This window comes from Lycium barbarum, chromosome 3, assembly GCF_019175385.1.
Source record: "Lycium barbarum isolate Lr01 chromosome 3, ASM1917538v2, whole genome shotgun sequence".
Lineage (NCBI taxonomy): Eukaryota > Viridiplantae > Streptophyta > Magnoliopsida > Solanales > Solanaceae > Lycium > Lycium barbarum.
Window position 1 is genome coordinate 6,981,690 of NC_083339.1, and position 20,717 is coordinate 7,002,406.

Genomic DNA, 20,717 nt, shown 5'->3' on the forward strand with positions numbered 1-20,717 from the left:
ATATCTAAATTGACAAAAAGTATTTAACATTACATTTAAACCTCTCTATAACATTCATCATCTATAACAACATTTTATCATAGAGGTTAATTCTTTTTAGAACACATTTTTCATGTTATATTATATGATTTCTGCAATAATATTTTCCATAGCCATTAAAATATATCTGAACAAAACTGTTATAAATAAGCTTGACTATAAGTCTCTCTTTGGTATTACACTTTATGTTTAACGGGAGAAAATATTTACACGCTTTTAGCTCATATTTGTGTATAAACACCTTTTATACATTATTATACACTTTTTATACAAGGTTGATACGTTATATTAGCTCATATTTGTGTATAAACACCTTTTATACATTATTATACACTTTTATAAAGGTTGATACATTATATATCCTCAGGTATAATATTGTATAAACTAAAATAAGACTACAAGATTGTATATTTTTAAAAATTTCCCCTTTTTGCATTGGAAAAGTTTAACCCGTTTGGCCATGAGAATTTTTCTTTTTTTTTTTCCGGAATATTTTTTCACTTTATTTGAAAATTAGCGTTTGATCATGAAAATTTCAAATACAACTTGAAATTCAAAATTCCAAATATCTTATTTTCACTTTCAATACATAAACTAAATATAATTTGTAAAAACTAACTTTATCTTCGACTCCAACTTCAAAATTCCAAATAAGGCCAAACGCTTACTATTCTTTGACAAATTAGCACACTAAAATAGTAAATTCTCATATTTTTAAAAGAGACTTACAAAAAGCAAAAGTGTCTTTTTCGAAAAGAGGTCATGAATAAAAAAATAAAAAAAGAATAAAAAAGAGGCCACTACATCTTCTATAAAATAACCCAACCGCTATGAAGTAGTAATTCATTTACCTTGAACACACAAAGTTACTCGTCTCTCTCTCTCTCTCTCTCGGTGTCTCTCTTTACGTGAGTCTTTTCTTTGTCTAATAATAATAATAATAATAATAATAATATCTAATTATCTCCATATATCAAATTCTAAATTAATTAAATTATATAGTATATAAACACTTTTTATATAATATTATGCATTTTATACAAGATTGATACGTTATGTATAATATTTTTTCCAAATTATAATATTGTATGATATTATATATTGGGTTACGTGACGTAATATTTTATGTGGGGTGTATACTTTTAAAAATTTCTCCTTTCTTTTTTCCTTGGCAAGTTCAATTATTTGACAAACTAACACACTGCATTTGTAAATGAGAAAATTACACTGTATGTTCATTGGGATAATAATGCTATCAAAATTGACTTATTTTTTAATTCTTATAAAAAATGACACAAACTTCTCTCTCACTCTCTCTATCTCTGCCTTTGTATATATGTTTATATATGTTGATATAAGTATCTATATATATTTGTATATATCTGTATATGTGTATATTTTGGGCTATTTTTTATAATGTAAATTTTGGGGTATAGTTTTACAATGTAAGTGATCAACTTGTATATTTCTAAAATTTTTCCGCATAAAATAAAAGATATTAGAAAAAAGGGGGTCATGGATTAAAAAAAAAAAAGAATAAAAAAGAAGCCACTACATCTATAAAACAACGCAACCGCTATGCAGTAGTAATTCATTTGCCTTGAACACACAAAATTACTCTTCTTTCTTTGTCTCTCTCTCTCTCTCTCTTTCTCTTTACGTGTTTGTCTTTTCTTCATCTAAAAATTATATCTCCATAAATATCAAAATTATAAATTAATTAAAATTATTCATCTCAATCAAACCGATCATCTATAAAGCAAAAAGGTACTGTTTTCTTCCCCGGGCAATTTTTTTTTTTGTTTCAGGTAATTCATCGATCATCGTTTTTAGTCCATCATGTTTTTTGTTTGTTTGTTTTAGTCCCTATATTTATTATATTTGTTTTGATTTTGCTTTGTTTCATCGATTAAAATAAATTAATTTTGTTTTAAGTTGATTTTCTCACCCGATCATCAAATTTATGTTATCGTGCAGTTGCTATGTTTTTTTTTTGTTTTAATTTTTTGTTGGGTTTTAGGCTTTTGTTTGGTTGCAATTTTCTAACAAAAGATAAATAAATAAATAAAAAAAAATCATTTTCGAGCTGATTTTCTAACCCGATCGTTTAGTATATATACTGTGTGATTTTTTTATGTTGTTAGTTTTACTTTATTTTGCATGAATAGATTGTTTTTTTTTTTTTTTTTTTTTAATATTTTGATAATATTAACTGTAGATTTTAAATGTGGAAATCTTATATAGGAGTTCCTGAAAGCATTAATAATTTAACAAAACGGGAGGGGAGAGTAAACGAGAGAAATTGGTTGGCCAAGCTTATAAAATCAGTGCTTTTCAAAGAAGTATTTTTGGCGAAAAACAGTTTGTGTTTGACCAATAATTTAAAAAGCACTTTTGACCAACAATTAATGTTTGGCCAAGCTTTAAAAAGTGCTTTTAAGTGTATTTTTTCTCGAAAGTGCTTTTGGCAGAAGCATTTTTTTTAGTTTTTGAAAAACAGCTTTTGCTATTTTTTTTTTGGTAAAGTAATAAAATTCATTAGTAAAACATCAAGAAGATGCAAGGTTACAGATGGGAAAAGCTGGCAGGCTTGGCAAAACCTGTAGAACAATCTATCAAAAGATGCAAGCTTTTGCTATTTTCTATCAAAAGATTAGCCAAACACTTCACTTTTTTAAGATAAGCAATTATTGGAAAAAATAATCACTTTTGAGGAAAAATAAGCTTGGTCAAACAAGCTAATTTGGAGTATTCATGGCTTAGTTTTGTTTTGGTATGATTGGAAGAGCAGTAAAGTACAACACTCCTTTTCACGCCAAGTAAATGGAGTTAGTAATTTGACGTGAATCTTTTCATAATTTGGGTAAGCTAATGGTAAAATCCACCAACAACAACAACAACAACATACCCAGTGTAATCCCACAAGCAGGATGTACGCAGACCTTACCCCTAACTTTGTGAGGTCCACAGACTGTTTCCAATAGACTCTTGGCTCAAAATAAAATACGAGAGCAAAATAGCAAGATACAAAACAAATGCAACAACAAATAGTAATACACACCGAAGAATAAGCGACTACGCGATAACTGAGTGCTACGAATAAAAGGAAAAGAGGAGGGCTAATAGTAAAATCCATATAAATATAATCCATATACATATATGTGTTTGTGTGCGTGTGGATTCATTCTCCACATATTTTTGAGTTGTCTTAGTTCTATTTCAGTTATACGTCTTTCGCTAAGGTAGAATGTCAAAATTAGTCTAAGAGGAACATTGACATTTAGCTACTCATAGTGGCAGTCAGTATAATCTATTAATACCTTTGAGTTCTTTATATCATGTAGGGTTAGTATAAACTTTTCCCGTAGTTTGACTGTGTTTGGCATTTATATGGACCAGCATGAAATTCCTTTTCTCAAAAATACATGTCCAGTGTATTATAACTGTTAGGAGTTAAATTCGCGTCAGGGTCCTAGGGGCCAATCAAAGATGAGATGTGATGGACCATGGATATATAGGTGTCAGCATTTATCTTTTATACTGAACTGGGATTTGAGTGTCATAGTAATGCAACTTATTTGGATAAGAAATTACACCTTGTCCATGAATTTTAAGTCAAATACAAATGGAGCCTAGAATCAATTTTATACCATTCGACCATGAGCTATGCTGTTGATTGCAGATACCATTGTTCTGAAATTGATTTCATGAATACATTTGGATTTCTTTAGATATGATTCGTAGTTGTTATTGTGTTTTGCAAGAATATGAGGAAATCATAACTTGTGGTTGTGGGGGAGTAGGTGCATATAGTATTATAGTGGTCCCTGAAAATCAAGATTTTGTTTACTCCTTTAATATGTACTATTGATTCAAAATTTGTCCAATGCAAATGAAGCAGGTTTTATTTGCGCATTATACCATACAACCGCGGACTTGAAGGCCTTGCAAGGACCTGAAGACGTAATACCTTTTCTTTGTTGCTGACAAGATTTGAGTGAGATTCTCCTGTTCACGTAAGCATGTCCTTTCTCATGTAAACTCTCAAATTGTTAGTTTTGAGATCTACCGTTAAAAGAATTTAGGTGGAACATCTGCCTGTACCATGCAGCTTTTAGATGTCTGGAGTTCTCTTATCACGGGCCATAGCTCTCCTTGGATCAGAGGAGGATATGGTGCCACATATTATGATATGTCAATGTTATTCTTCAAAAGTTGTCTGATACATTTTCCTCCTTATTAACAACTTTTGCGATTACATATTTGAACACTTCTAAATATAAATGAAACAACATTTGATCAGTCCCTTTGTTCTACTCAATGATACATCGTAGCACTGAGTCATCTATATTTGCTTATATTATATTGTCATTTTGTTGGACACCATGTAAAGTTACTTCCCTTGGACTACTCGGGAACTTGAAAAACATTTAGCTTTACTCCATTAACTATTTGATGTTTTGTGATCTTGTTCAGCATTTGCTGTCTCATTAATTGATTATACTATGGGACCATATGCATCAGGATATGAACTTGAAGAAATAGGATGAACCAACTTAAATGACACTATGCAAACATTTATCTGAAGCCATGTGACAATGGCTTTATATTAGCAAATATCTGTCCCATATTCCTGCTAAGCACCCACTTTGTAATCTATTTATCGTCTTTAGGCACACTGCGTTCCTAGAATCTATGTGCTAGCATTTTTCTATATTACCTTTCAGAGCATCTAGGTTTAGATGGTTTTTCATATGCAGGCTAGGGAGGCTGGCGGCTTATTATTGTCAGATGAAGGTTATTGCCCTAGTTTCATAAGAACGGGGTTCCTGGGCTAAATAGTTCAAACTAGGGCTTTGTTGGAGTTGAGGGCATGATGATCAAATGTCATTTCCTTTGGCATTTCTTACTTTGACACGACATAAGTTGATGTGAGGGCTTGGAATGAGGACAGATTACAAGTACAGGTGAGGGGTTTCGGTACCTACCTTTCTCAGTCCAGCCATATCTCTATCTTTAGTACTTATTTTGAGGAACAATGTCCTCAGCTTACGTTGTTCTCTGTTTCCAGCTTTTGCTGTAGCATCTTCCTGTTCTTCCTTTCTTTTTTCAATCTGAGTCCGGGCTTCTTATTACCGTCTCAGATAATTAGGATAGGTCATAATCATATTTCTGATTCTTCTCATCTCTCTCACTGAACAATAATCTGGGAGCTCGTGCAGGGTATTTATATGGTGGATAGCTAGCTAGCTTTGCTAATGTATAGAACCTCAATCACAAATGATGTTGCAAGCAACTTTTTGGTCAATCTGGCAGGTTATGAAGAGATCTCATTCTTATGGTGTTCCTATGAGCGTGAAGAGCTCATAGGAAATAGGTTCTGCTATTATTGCAGAATTAATGACCTTGCAGTGTGAAAAATGAAATCAACCTATACGATTAAAGATTCTTCTCTGATGGGGTGATGGTGACGAGTTGTTGAAAACCTGAAGTTCATTTTACACACTGCCACTAATTGGGGAGTGAGGAGTTGTTGAAAAACTGAAGTTCATTTTACAGGCTGCCTAACTGTGGGGTGAGCATGAAAACCTGAATTTCACTCGACAGGGTGCAACTAACTTTCTGATTAGTTTGTGGGACTCGTTTGCACTATGACAACTGCTGGTAGTATGGGGCAACTTTCTCTTGGAAGGACTGTCTGGCTTATGCCATTTTTGGTTGATGATAGGTGATGATTGCTGACCATGCTGCTTCCAGAGCACATTCTTGACTGGGATTTGTGTTACGTCTGTTGGTAGTGACATGGGAGCAGGTGTGCGCCATCTTGATCTGCTGCTTATCTGTGCACACTTTGAATTGTTTGCTGGTGAAAAAGAACTGAATGGTGCACGGTTGAGTGGGTTGAAACTTTATTACTATATCCCCCCTAAGGTTCAGAGTAGAGGCACTGAGCAGATACTATAGTGCTCACTAGACGCAATGTTCTCTCTCTTTTCTCACTGCCAGATGGTTTTATCCCGATTCAAGTGTATGCTGCTAATTCCTTTAATTGAGCCTGTTGAGTTAGTGATCCTCTGCTCCTTTGGAGGCTTAGGTTGTAATCTTACTCTATTGGTGCTTTAGTACGAAACAGAGTGAGAGAGCAATCCTGATTAATAGATTCTGTGTGTTGCATCACAATACAGAGCTGGGGCCCAATGGAAGGTACATTTTCATAGTGGTGCCACTAAGATGTAGCACATTGATGTTAGTATATTGCTAAGTGTGCTGCAACTCTTTAGAGCACTTAATCATAATGTTGCTTGGTCTACCCAATATTGAAGGACAACTATCATAGGTGGTTGAGATGAAAGACAACATGTACATTACCAGTTAGCCTCTGTATTTATGGTTGAGCTCCCATTGATGTAAAAAAAACTCTCAAACTTGTAACACTTCTGTATCTTGGAAATTTCTCTGTAGTTCCTTGGGGCTAGTTGATACCCGGCACTATTCATCTTTTTGTACTACCCACAATCTTCTGAGATGGTGCCTCTTATATTTCACGTTGCAAGTAGATGCAACGATGGAAGCTTTTACAGCCATTTAACAGTTTTTGCTTCTACTCATTATTTTGTACTCGCAACACTTCATACTGAATTCATTCAAGCACAAAGCATATCTGGTACTGTTAACAAATTTATTTCCTTACTTTCTCCCTCTGACAAGATTATTCTTAGCTTGTCTCATACCATCCTTATCCATATAGTTTCTCTCTCTCAGACAAGTCAACTTGTTTTGGTGCATCTCATACAAAAATAGCAGTTGCTTCTTTCTAAACTCTCATATATTCTTTTACACTGGTACATCTCATAGAAAACATTAATAAGTGCTTGCATAGGAACTCTCATACTACTCTCCCACCCCTCGCTCTTCGTCCTGCATTTATCTGAGTTCTGAACATTGAAACAGTCATTATCAGAAAAGATTGATGGAACAAAAATTGTAGGGGCTTCTTCTTAATGGAATATATTTCAGTGAGACTGCCATGGGATGAGGGAAACCAAATTGGCCATGTCTATTTGGTGGTATGGCTCGTCAAAGGTACTTGTGATGATATGTTTAGCTTTTTAGCTTTATTAATAATGAGCTGTCTTTAATATTTTCTGTCATCTTGGTGAAACAGCAGGAGTAGTCAAGTGGTTTAGCTTGTGTTCTTGTTTTCTATTCAATTTTGAGTAGTTCAATAGGAATGGTCATAGATATCCATCCCCAGGAGAGACATAACTACTCTTTCCACTTTCTAATCCTTACTGAGTTAACGTTGAGAAAGAAATTATCACGACTGTATCAATTTTGGGTAAATTATGTGCAATAGGTGTATCGTTACTATCATTATCTTGCTTAGTGACAATTTGTTCTTTAGGCTCACATATTCAGACAACTTGTTAGCTGTCCATGTTTTGTTTGTTTGTTTTTTTTTTTCTCTGATTGCTCGGGGATGATCTTGAGCGTGAAAGTAGCGTAAAGTTTTAATGAGCTTATGAGTGATTCATATCTCTTTACCACTGATCTCTTCATACTTTAGTTTATTGTTTTAAAGGGATAATACTGTATAATTTAATGGTCTTGTTGCCTTTATAACAATACTTTCACACATTGACAACCTTTTTATGTGAAAAATGCCACTTTTTGGTGGTTCCAAATTGCCATATTGACGTCCAAATGGTTGTACTTCAACCCCACTCAAGCAGGAGGTTATGGTAAGACGTCTTGGAGAATAATTTGGGAAGGTCACTATCCAGACCATCTCATCGCCCTAATCATGAAAAGCTTGTATAGTTGCAAGGAAATCTTTCCACATTGTCAATTTTTAGTTTGTATTCTTGTCTGGTGCGATCTGCCGTCCTTTCGCATTAAGAATCTCCATAAATGGCTTTCTTTGCAGTTGAGATTGAATAGAGATGAGAAAATTCAGCTGTTAGAATAATACCATCTCACCAAATATCGAGCCAACATCGTGTACAGTTTTCGTCCCTAAAAGAGATTCCTATGAACTTCATGAAATCCTCTCTTTTTCATGATCCTTTCCATTAGCTTGTTTTATAAAAATGAATCGCCTCTTTGATAACCATCCAAGATGTATGGGTTTATACATTTTATTCATAGTTCCCTCCATCTAGCACTCTCATCAATTTCTATCTCCCATAACCATCCCAAAAGGGCTCAGTCGAACACAGTTATTCCCAGATAGTAAGGCTTCCACTCCTACTGAGGCTCTTCTGTTCGTATAGGGGCTCTGTCTCTCTCCAGCTCTCCCAACGCACCAGGTGAAATTTCTACTTCATTCATTTACCCTCTTAAGGTTTTCAGTATTTTTAGGCACCAATGGTAGAATATGAAAATGTAGATAAGAGTTCTCTTCATCAAATACTTCTCCCTCGTTTTGACATGTACGTTTTTTTCTATCCTTTCAATACTCTCTCGAACTGTAGTAGCCAAAGCTCTCCCTCCTTGAATTTGCCTTCTAGGGGAAGATTCAGGCAGATCAATGGTGATTATGCACCTCCCAAATGTTTGAACTCCGATTTTATTTTACCTGTTCAGAGACAATACACTGCCACAAACTATGTCAAGGTCTTAAACGGCAAACAGATCTGTGTCAATTGAGGATCCTAGTAAATTGGTATCATCTGCCTATATTAGAACTGATATTTCAATCTATGGTTTACTGATAGCTTTTATCATAAAACCATTCAGACATGCTGCATTTATTGCTTTGCCCGCACCTTATTAATCGTTTCCATGGCAAAGCAGTAAAGTAATGGGGATAAATGATCTCTGCGTGCACATCCTGCTATTCCTGAAAATGTTCAAACGAAATTCCATTAACCATTATAGACCATCGCACTGTGGAGATGTATAAACGTGAGAGTTTCCTCTTGTCAGCAAACCTATTTGAAGTTAAGATAACCGTTTAAGTAGACTCTATGCTTTAATTGGTAGGAAGATAAAATATAACTAGAACGGAAAGAAGAAAGGGTTAGATAGCTAATGTTTGTTGCATAAGCTCTATTGTGAAGGGGATTCAGTTTGCAAGTATTGTTTTTGTGAAAACATAACTTCTTTTAAAGTAGAATACTCCGAAAAGGAGGAGGCGGATGACGTCTTCACCTTGAATACTCGTGTTAGAGATGGAAAATGGATAACTAATAAACATAATTCAAGTTGAACTGTAATAATCTTCTTTTAGGTTCTTAACTTTTTCCACCAAGGGGCCAAGAATAATGGTATGGGCAAGAAAAAGAAAATTCTATCTTGATGCTAATCTTGACCACAATAGTCCAGTTGGAGACCTAGAGCTTCCTTTATTCTCTTCCTTTCAAAAATCAAAGAAAATCTCTATCTATCTTTTCAATCATTGCCCCAGGCATTATGGTCCTCCTATCGCTTAAGAGACTAACTATACGCACAAGCGACAGAGAATGATAAAAATGGTAGCTAGTGTGACAACAAGAAGAGGAATGTGTTTGACAAGTAAATATCTACTTGCTCTTGGAAGTCTTTCTCCATAAAGTACACAACTGAAAGGGATTCTTCCCTGCAATGTATGCAAGTTGGGGCTTTACATTATTGAATAGAGAGCAATTTGTTTCGACATGCAAACTTTTTTGTTTTGTTGAATACATAAAGGAGTAAACCTTCCGCCTAGAAAGTTCTGCTTTTATTTACTTCTATAGCTTTGTTGAACCCTCTGCGGGAAAAAGAAATTCAATATTGTACTTGTACTTCTAATTATTTGTCGAGGTTCCTCTTTGAGGTTTTAGCTTTTGAGTTGTGAAAAGAATAAAGTGAAAGAAAGAAAGAAATACTTATTAAGCAGTGAGAACACATAAGAATGAAATCGATAAAATTTAAGCGAAATAAAATTTATACTTCTTTTTTTTATTTTTTATTTTTATAATTTTTTATTAGTTTACCTAGTATTCGCATAGTATTGCATTCTTCATATTTACTACTACGTGTTACTTCGATTGCTTTGTTTATCTTGCTATTTTCTTGTCGTTATCTTCTTTTCTATCCTGTTTTGATTGCACTTTTTTGAGCCGAGGGCCTACCGGAAATAGCCTCTCTACCTCACAAAGGTAGGGTTAAGGTCTGCGTACATCCTACCCTTCCCAGACCCCGATTGTGGGATTACACTAGGTATGTCGTCGTTGTAAAGTTTATAATTCTTAGTATTCTTAAATTCTTAATTATGTACAATGAAGAATGTTTCACACTATTAACCTAGATTTATTAACGTAAAATGACATAATTCTCTTGACTTTCAGCTCAAGGTGGTGAAATAACTTGAGTCTGTTAATCCCGAAAGAGAAATACTAAAAAAATAACAGAAATAGTAATCAATCACTCGAGTAGTGTTGGCGGAGTAGTATTTGAACAAGTAAACCATCAGCGGAAAGAAAGCGGTTGGGATGAATTGTATTGTGAAAGAAAGTGCTAGTAACATACATAGAAATAAATCTATACTCTATTAGCTGCTAGAAGCCCTACATATCTAGGATGGGATGTACTTTTGTTTTCTTACTGTTTTGAATACAACCCCAAACACCCTCCACCCCCCAAAAAAAAATAAAAAAAAATAAATCTAAACTCAATTACTGCAAATAGGTGCAGTGACGTTAATTTTAGGACATCATTAGTGTAGCTTGAATTGGCATCGGAAGAGTAATAAAAAAGTTGTGGGAACAATTTTCCAAGGAGCGATACCAAACTTCAATATCATGAAGAGAAAACAATGGTAGCAATATTTGGATGGATAGCAACACATGAAGCATGTTTAACATAAGATAAGCTTCAGTGCGGAGGATTTACTCTCTGCAGCAGATGTTTTGTATGGGAGCAATCCCTTGAACTAGTCACCTATTTCTTCACTGCAGCCAAACGTCAGATATGGGCTTGGTTCTAGACATATTTGGTGCTTTTTGGGTTATGCACAGAATCTGAAGCAGTTGTTAAACTGCTGGCAGAGACAGAAAACAGACAAATAATAGAGACAGCTGGGGCAGACGACCCGTTTATGCATTGTATGGATTGTCTGCCTTGCAAGGAGAGAGAAATGCTTTTAAGAGGAGAAAGATCGCATTTCTCATGTTAAATCTAGACCTATACAAAATATAATTATGTGACATGGTGAACTTTTGAAATAGCATGTCAACTGTACTAGATTCCCTTAACTTTTAGCCGTGATTAAGCCTTTTTTTGTATTTATGGTACTCGCTTGGTAGTGATTAGTAAGAAAAATACTGTACTTAATAAATAAAGAAACTATAAAGAAAATACTTTCTATGATCTGGTGTAATAGTGAACTATCAGTCATCCTTATGGCTCTGTGGTTTCCCATCTTTACTCCATCTCATGTAATTATTGAACTTTCTCTAGATGGTTTTGGGAAGTTCTGGCAAGAGGGATCTGATCATAGTATCACCTTCTTATTTTATGTTTTGGAGGCAAAGGTCTATGTCCTCCTCCGTGTACTTTTGGTTTTTGATAAATATACCAGGTTGGGCAATGCCTAACCCCTACCAGCAAGGTGGAACTGTTGATTAAAAAAATAAAATAAAATAAATAAAGAAAAAGACGAGTAGGAAAAGTTTTAGAGAACATTTTACGTGAAAGTTGCTAGAAGAATGACTGGAATAGTGGTCTGAAGAGATGGTGCCAATGGAAAAGATGTGGTGCCACCAGAACGGTCATCAGAGTGAAAATAGTAACTTGTAAAAAAGAAGGGAAAATTTTGACCAGACAATTAGCATAAAGAATCTGCTTGCTTATGTGTTGATCAAGTTTATAGAGGCTTACCATGTAAAAGGGAACTAGTAAAGAGAAAACCTACACATATAAGGATTCTTTACACAGGAGTATGGGCTAATATGAAATTAGGAAATTTTGGAATACAAGAAAGAAGAAAATTTAGGCTGAAGGAAGTGTCCTGATGTTTTACTGTTATCATTCTCCACAAAAAAGAAGAAGAAGGAATTGTCCTAATGTTTTGGATTACCAATCACAGAATAATATTTAATGTCACTAATCTGGATGTATTCAACATATAACAACGTTATTTCTCGACTTTTGACATAAACTATCAAAAGGAAAAAATGGTTTTAGCATATAGCAACAGTCATCTGTGTCAGATTGGCCATATCAATTAGCTTATGTCTTGTGCCCGTTAAGATTATAAGTTAGCTCTGTTTGACTTATCCTGCATGCTGCTACGTAAGTTTCACATCTCTGTGACTTTTGATTGTGGCTTTCAGTGCAAGAATTCTACCGCATCTAGATGTCTGATCTTGATTACTTTCTGTCAAGGGGCTTGACAATTTTAAATCAGGATTTCCTGTTTCGTTGTGAAATCCCAAGCTTATTCCCCGACTTTCCTTAAAATTACTTTTGATAAGTTCTTTCTTCTATGTTGGCTTGTATCTGTTATCAGTAAATATGTGTAACAAGATGTGTTTGAGTAGGTTTATAGAAATTAAAGTCTGAAGTTAGTTTGATGAGAAATTATATAGAATTATGTCGGGTTCTGAAGATGAGGGAAGATCGATAATACTTTTCCAATACGTTACTATGTGTACTAAAAGGTAAAGGGGGAGAGAGGGAGGGAGGGAGGGAGGGGGAGAGAGAGAGAGAGAGAATATCATAAAGGTGCTTCTTTAAGGTACTTGTACATTAGCTTATGCTGATATTTTCTTAGTCATGGTTGGTTAATGTGGATCTTTGATGTGTCATTTTGTGGTGTATAGCTGAATGGTCAAATTATTTGTCACCAAGTAACTGTTTATATCTCCGTTCTATATAAAGAAAAAAACGGCGAGGTGAAACCAAAAGCGCAAATAATTTCATCATGTTTTCTGTGAAGTAACTCCTGTTATTTGAATGCAGGTTTCTTTTCACGTAGAGATAAATTTATTGCCGACATTCACGTACAATGGGGCACAGAAATTCATTCAACATGTCTCAAATATTTGAGACAGAAGATGATCAGAGATGGAATCATCCAGAGCAGCCACCTTTGCCTTTCGGTAACAATTGATATTCCTTTTAGGTGTACAGATTTCATTTTTTAAGATAAAGCTTGACCAATCTTTCGGTTTTTTAAGTTTTGTCCGAAATTAGTCTCTAAGTAAATGTATCACATGCCTTGGGAGCTGCAAGTTCATAGCATGCCACTAGCCCTCTTTGTCTAAGCGTACCATGATCGTTCCTTTTCATTCTTGCCCTTCCTTTGGTTATTGCCATGTAATGCCTGTAAACTAATTATATTACGGAGATGATCCTATCATCACATTAGTGCTAAAAGTAGTTAAATCATTGGAAACTTCTTTTTAAAAAATGGAGATGTGCCTTTCTGGTGCTTCATGATGGATTGTCTCCTATATGAAAATGGCATTTTTATTGGTCCATGTAAAGTCTACCTACATATAGTACCAGTGGATGGGCTTGAACTATACCGTTGGACTGAGAACAGCAGAGTTTGGCTTTTGATTAAAGGAACTGACCTTGGCTAAACATGGAAATTAACAGTCTTGACAAATGCTCTTGTGGAATTGCCGAGGGTAGTGAACAAAATAATGCCTTCTGGCTGTATAAAATTGAAAGTATACTTTATTGACCATTTATATTTTCTGAAAGATACAATTAAACAGTAATGAACCTTCTCATTTCGATGTCTCCTTTTTTTTATTGCAGCAAGAGCTGGTGCTCCTGAAAGCAGTAATCTTGTTTATCCTGTGGACAGTATGTCGATCGACGGGACTCACCATCCTGCTCAGGGAAGTCATGCCTCCAGGCCAAGTGGATATTCTTCCTCGAATCCAAATATGGAAATTCCACACTGTCAGCCACAGGTTCAAGGTCCTCTTCATGATCCTTTTTTGCATTCAGGTACTGGTGGAGGCTTTCATATGATCCATGAGAGTTATCCACATCAAGCATCTTCATCAAGCCACGGTGGACAGACATATCATGGGGTGGATGGAGGCCTTGTTGACCTCACAATGGGTAGTGGGAGAGGGCCATACAAACGGAAGAGTCCTAGTATACCTGCAGGTGGTGAAAGTGGCAGTACGAGCAGATACTTTGATGCTGGCAGTTCATCTGATCTCCCTTCTGACTCTTGGCATGAGAAACAAAATCCGGACTCCCATTACACAAGTTGGGGTTTACACCCTAGTTACAGAGGTAATAGTCTGTCTATTGGAGGTGAAGGTTCTCAGAGGAATGTAAGAAGCAGAGCCGCATTTGACCTGCAAAATAATGTAGGAAGGGCTCATACAACAAGTACTCCTCCACATCATTCTAATAGCAGTAGAACAAGCACTGATTATTGTAGTTCAGTGAACTATCTAGCTCCAAGTTCAAATTCTTCAGCAAGGGAATGGAACCATGCAGTCATGCCGCCTGCTGCTGCTCATGGGAGGAATTTCCCTCCTGGTTAGTTTCTTAAATTATTTTGTTATCCTTTGTTATGTTTTGAATTTAATAGTAATGTTTTGCAAACTGCAGATACAAGCTTCTATTGTTATGATATGAACCACTATGATATGGTTACCGGCAATATCTCTACTTCTCTGGAGATGGGAAATTACCACAATGATTTCAACCCCAACAGAAGTTCCCTTCCTCAACATTTGCCTGGCAACTTGCAATCTTCGAGGGGAGTCCGAAGTAGCTACAATCAAAGATCTTCACCTGCTTTTAGGGCTTCTTCAAGCTATTTGCGCCATGGGCATGTTGGTACTTCAGATGACGCATCACAGATGTTTGCTGAAGGTTACTCCTCAAGACATTCACGGCCATTGTCTACTCTAGGACTGCGTAGTAGCGACCGAAATGGGAGAGCTAGGGTATCTAGTGATAGGTACAGATCATTGGCTGGTGATGCAGGTTTCCGTGAGCAACTTGCATCTGAGGTGTGTATGCTCATCTTATACAAGAAATTGTCATGTCGTGTTTTTGAAGATCTTAGCTCCTGTCTAGGCTCCCTATAGCAGATACACCGTCTTTTGCCATCATGACATGCATCTAGTCGTCTTGGTTCATGCCACTGCATGAATGTCCAGGACTTCCTTTTTCTTATCCTCTGATAAAAAAATGACCTTTCTGCTTCATTCCACAAGAATGTCAAAAGTCTTATTCTGCTTTACATGTGTGTATACATATTGGTGTAAATTCTTTATAGTTAAATCATAGATGCTACCAGGTGTACTTCGTACAATTCTTTAACCAGCTAATGTTGGGAATTATGTGCTTCACTTTGAAAGATTAACTGAGAATATGCATGCACACAGTTTTATGATATTTAGGGTCGTGTCATTAATTTAAGCTGTTTGACTTGTGATCCTTCCTATATCCAGTCAGTCTTTGATGAAATTCAGTCAGAGCTCCTCAATTTTCATAACTTATAATTTAGTGGATTTATTTTGCTTTTTGGTATTGACACTTGTTTATTTCAATTTGGCACACTGGGAAATACAAATAACTGCAGATGGCAACTTGGTTTTAATATGATGTTTTAGTTAATCATTTCTACTATCTCTGAACATATCAGCTTCATGACGTGTTGAATGTGAATCTTTTGGGGTTCTTTCAGGGTGTTATTCTTCCAGATCGTTCCACTTATTATGGATCCAGAAGCATGTTTGATCAGCATAGGGACATGAGACTTGACATTGACGACATGGGCTATGAGGTAAATGCTGAAACTCTACTTGCACCTTTGTCTCGCTTTCTGTTTTCAACTTACAGCCATCTGCTCAGCTTCGATACTCTCGACTTGACCAGGAACTTCTTGCACTGGGAGAAAGAATTGGCCATGTAAATACTGGTTTGTCGGAGGAGCTGATTTCAAAGTGTCTGACCGAGTCAATTTATTGTTCCTCCGACCAAATTCATGAGGAAGGAAATTGTGTTATCTGTTTGGTGAGTATTGTTATCTTGTCAGAAATGTATATCATTCAGGTCAAATATAGATATTATGACTTCAAGCATTGTGGTTTCTCCTAGGTGCTTTTACGATGAGTTTAAATTCTATGCATACACAATTGTGTCACTAATTAAGTACAAGTAAATCTCTGAGATAAACATTACTTGTAACTAACTACACTGATAGTGTAAAAAATAACATAAATCCTTTCATCATTATGATTCCGTGAGGGTTTACTCATTGAGACCGGACTCTGCATTGAGTAGTTTTTACCACCAGTCTATTAGTTCATATAGAGCTTTTGTTTTCTTGCGAGAAAGATTGAATTCTAATAAGTGGACTTTGTATGTGATTGCGTTTGACAGGAAGAGTATGTGAACATGGATGATGTTGGGACGCTGAAATCGTGCAGCCATGATTTTCACGTGGGGTGCATAAGAAAATGGCTGTCGATGAAGAACGTGTGTCCGATCTGCAAGAAAACTGCTTTTGATGACGACGATATGAAAGAAAAATGATCTACTATTTAGTTATGACCTATTGGCATAAACTTGTGTAAATATGTATTTAGATCATTTCTCCAATGAGGGAAAAACTAGCTTCACCTCAAAATTTGTACAGCAAATGTTGTATTATCATCAGTCATCCTTTCAAATGTTTGCAGGATCTCTCTGTACCTCTCTCTTTTTTGTTTGCACTGTGAAATCGAAGTGCAAGCTAGGCTGCAATGTTAAAAGGATTTTAAGTGAAAAAGAAAAAAACGAATGATAGCAAGGACTTAGGGATTTTGTGTTCTAAAGAGTGTTTTAGGGATTACAAAAAAGAGTAGAAATAAAATAGCAACAAGTCGAAAGTGATCAACTTATGACTTTTGGCTGAAAAATAAAAATTAAGTTATGTCGTTAATTTTGTCAAAAAAAAAAAAAAAGTGACTTTTGGCGGAAAAATAAAAATTAAGTTGTGTCGTTAATTTTGTCTTAAAAAAAAAGAGTGAGCCGTGTCGTAATATCAAATTAATTGATTAAATAAAAAGTCTAATTATATTTTTAATTCTTGCTATATTATTACATATTTAAAGGGCAGCGAGACCTATGAAAGGTTACAATAAGCTCAATTATGTATAAAGGTTCCTTTTAAACAAATTAAAAATTTACGAGAAGATGTTATATCACTTTAAAATTTTATAAGTTATTGAAATTATTAGATGACATTCTGAATATTTCGTCCGACACGAGCAAACATTAGAGTCGAATATGATTTTGTCTGAAAGGATTTAAGGCTATATTTGTGACAAAAAAAAAAAGAAAGAAGGACAATTTTGTATGGTGGCCTAAACAAAAGGACATTTGCTTAAATTAACCTGTCTGATTGATGCATGTGACGTTAACAATAACGCTCCACGACAAATGCTATGTTATCAGCCAAATTTTAGATTATTATCTTTGTTATCCATTTACTTATGCTGCCAAGTGTAAAGATGGACATTGTTTCTGCACTTAGGTTGTACGAAATGTCTTTAAAACCACTAAATATTTGAAAATTCTAAAGCATTTATATGTGCAAAGAATTTTAAAGTGAATTTTCAAAGTAGTGGCTATTATACATGGATTATTCCTTTATAAAGATATATTCATGGTCTTGAACATGTATGGAGTTAGTTATTTGAATGAACATGTATGAAGTTAGTTATTTGAATGCACAATCTTCATTTTTAGTTATGGCATAACTTTTTTCCCTCTCGAGATCAATCTATATTATTGTTGCTCATCATGAAAAGGAATGGGTTTTTAGTTTCTGTGCAATAAGAACATAAATATTGAATTGTTATCATTCAAATTATACATATACGTACATAATATGACTTCAATAATTTAGATTATTCTTCGAGCAAAACATATAAAATCAAATCATAATTTCAAACACGAATGTGGCTCCATTAAGCATGATGCAAAATATTTCTTTTTAAATTTCATCATTTTACATGTATCAAATTGTGACGCGTTTTCTTAACATACCCATATATATATTATGTTTATCGAAACCACATACACTACAATAATTTTAGAGGATTCAATACACTACCTTTGCAAGGTAAACACAGTCCTGAAACACAATAATTTACTTGTAAGTTTTATTCTGGTTAAAATCAAACCAAAAAATTTATTTACATTCATTAGATACATTGTAGATGCGTCGGATAAGTGGACCTTCCAGGCAAAAAATACATTTGAAAACTTTGGGTATTGAATCCTAGAGAGAGCATATCTCGGTTTGGTACCATAATTACACTTTGAGGTAACATTTCTTGGTGCTCTAATAGTGGAATAACATAATTCTATTGCTAGAACCAGGGGCGAATTTACATACTCCCTCCGTCCCATATTACTTGGCCATATTATTAAAAATATTTGCCCCAAATTACTTGTTCATTTACAAAACTAAGATAAAATTAATTAAATCTTTTCCATCTTACCCTTAGTATTAAATGTTCTTGAAAATAGTCAACATTGATTAGAATGTATTTATTGGATAAGATCGGGGTAAGATAGTGAAATACTTCTTTTATTTATAATTTCTTAAGAAGTGTGCAAAAGGGAAAGTGATCACGTAATATAAGACAGAGGGAGTATGAATTTCAGGGTACGTATGTCACGATCCAACCGGAGGGCCATGATGGGCACTCGGAGCTAACCTACCGAGCACCATAACACGTACATGCATCTCATATCCATACTTGAGTAGGCCATAATGCTAACTATTAAAGGCCATAATCTGTAAGGGACACAAGCCCAAAAGGTATATACATATACATGTCATCAAACTGGTCTCAAGTGCTCGAGCTGACAAGGCTACCAAAATAATGATACAACACAAGAGGGACCGAGAAGGTCACAGAACATCTAGCTGTACATATTTGTCTACGAGCCTCTACTGGAATGCATAACATAATAAGGACGGGACAGGATCCCGCCATACCCATCTGTACATAAAAGAACCATACCAACTGGACTGCGACTCCAGAACAAGTGGAGTGCTCCTGTACCAATACTGAGATGGCCGCCTATGAGTCTGAACCGTCTCCTTGTCTAACTGCGAGCATGAACGCAGCGTTCACAAGCAAAAGGATGTCAGTACGAATAATGTACCGAGTATGTAAGACATGAGTAACAACATAATGAAAGTATGAAAAGAACATAAGATAAAAGAGATCAACCTGTACCTCTGAATGCCTCTTAAGGTGGATGTCATGCATGCTTAGTTTTAAAAAAAAAACACTTTTATACATACATATATATAATATCCTGCCTGACCATTTAGGCTCGGTGTTATCATCATATCATCATCCCGCGTCCGGGATAACATCATAACCTGCCTATTGCAGTGGTGTGCACATCTAGTGCCTGCTCGGTCGACTATAGCGCGACGCAGTGTGAGAAAATACATACACATATATAAAACATGCATGAGAGCCCAAATAAAAGCTATGACTCTATCGGAGTGACGCAAGGTCGGTAAACCTTCAATTATCATTATGGATCTATCATTGTCAACATGTCTCATCTTGAAGGAATCAATAATCATAAGATGAGATTCAATGTCAATAAACAAGATCAATAATCATAAGACAAGATCAATAACCAAAAGTCATGAGACAAGGATCAATAATGTCGTAAGAGAATCAATAACATAAGCTTCTAGCATTTCTACAAAAATATGGACATTATGGATATCATGTGAATAGGTTTGTATCAAAATGATCATGTTGTAAGAAACAAAGGAACAACCTTAACGTACATTGTCGTCTCCTTAGCGTACTTAATGCCTATCCTCCCGAGTTTGTAAATCTACATTCCAGATGATTCGCACTAAGGGTAAGTCATTTAAACGCTTATAAGGTCAAACTAGATTAATAAATGAGTTAACAAAAATTGGGCAGCATTTCCCCTTATATTTTCTATTTCCTCCAACTCAAAAATAACTCCCAAACCACAATAAAACAGCAACAATTCCATAATCAAAAGATTACATTCAAATTATACTCAATTTAATCCCAAAACTTCTTGTCATAATCAATCCATGACAACAACTTCAACACAACCCCTTATACACTTGTATACGACACTTTTTTAACATCATTATTATCCCTCATAACAAGATTATGCTAAAAACATGCTAATAATTATAGCTCAAGTTAATTCACAACTCAAAATATCATCAATTTAATATTTGAACTTTTCCTCCAATTTCTTTCCTTCAAATCTTGACATAATTACCAAATAAACTCATAAGCATGAAACTAAGATGAAATCTTACCTCAAAATTCAAGAACACTTCAATTCCAAGATTACTCCACCTTAAAAACACTCACCCAAGATTCTTCAAGAAGAGGAGACAAGTGTAAAACTCACTTGGAAACCCTAAACACTTTAATCTTCACCTTGATCTTTGATTTAGGCTTGGAAATATGTTTGAATGTATTTGGAGAGGTCTCTAGACGTTTCTAGGACTTGGGGTTATGGCTAAAATGATTAAAATGAAGAGGGGTCATCATACTTAAATTCTGGAAATTTCCACCGACATTGTATTATACTGGCCGTATTTATTGGTCGTATAACATTATACGGTCTGTATCTCCGGTCGTATAATTTTATACGGGCTGTAACTTTGGCCTCGTTTCTCAAATTTGCAATCTGTCAGTTGCATTGGA

At 35.1% G+C, this 20,717-nt stretch overlaps 1 protein-coding gene across 11 annotated transcripts; it reads left to right on the forward strand.

The window, feature by feature from the left end:
* The first annotated feature begins 1,620 nt into the window (after nt 1-1,620).
* LOC132630077 (probable E3 ubiquitin-protein ligase ZFP1) lies at nt 1,621-16,685 on the forward strand. 11 transcript variants are annotated; one of them, XM_060345609.1, is made up of 11 exons: nt 1,621-1,806; nt 3,941-4,055; nt 4,800-5,006; nt 5,262-7,122; nt 12,967-13,106; nt 13,774-14,265; nt 14,347-14,517; nt 14,590-14,996; nt 15,677-15,775; nt 15,868-16,005; nt 16,375-16,685. In XM_060345609.1, exons 5-11 carry the CDS (start codon nt 13,013-13,015, stop codon nt 16,525-16,527), a joined length of 1,554 nt encoding a protein of 517 aa, XP_060201592.1. In that variant the 5' UTR covers nt 1,621-1,806; nt 3,941-4,055; nt 4,800-5,006; nt 5,262-7,122; nt 12,967-13,012; the 3' UTR covers nt 16,528-16,685. The 11 variants fall into 11 exon arrangements, with proteins under 11 accessions (XP_060201592.1, XP_060201582.1, XP_060201583.1 ...); XM_060345599.1 differs by having other exon boundaries at nt 5,262-6,243; nt 7,028-7,122; nt 13,774-14,517; XM_060345600.1 differs by having other exon boundaries at nt 1,621-1,847; nt 13,774-14,517.
* Nucleotides 16,686-20,717: the final 4,032 nt, after the last annotated feature.

Excerpts from the sequence above, each read along its gene's own strand:
- LOC132630077 (XM_060345600.1), top strand. The coding sequence starts at position 13,013 with ATGGGGCACAGAAATTCATTCAACATGTCTCAAATATTTGAGACAGAA. Across the intron at positions 14,997-15,676 it reads GTGAGCAACTTGCATCTGAG|GGTGTTATTCTTCCAGATCG; the intron begins GTGTGTATGCTC and ends GGGTTCTTTCAG. Across the intron at positions 15,776-15,867 it reads TTGACGACATGGGCTATGAG|GAACTTCTTGCACTGGGAGA; the intron begins GTAAATGCTGAA and ends CGACTTGACCAG.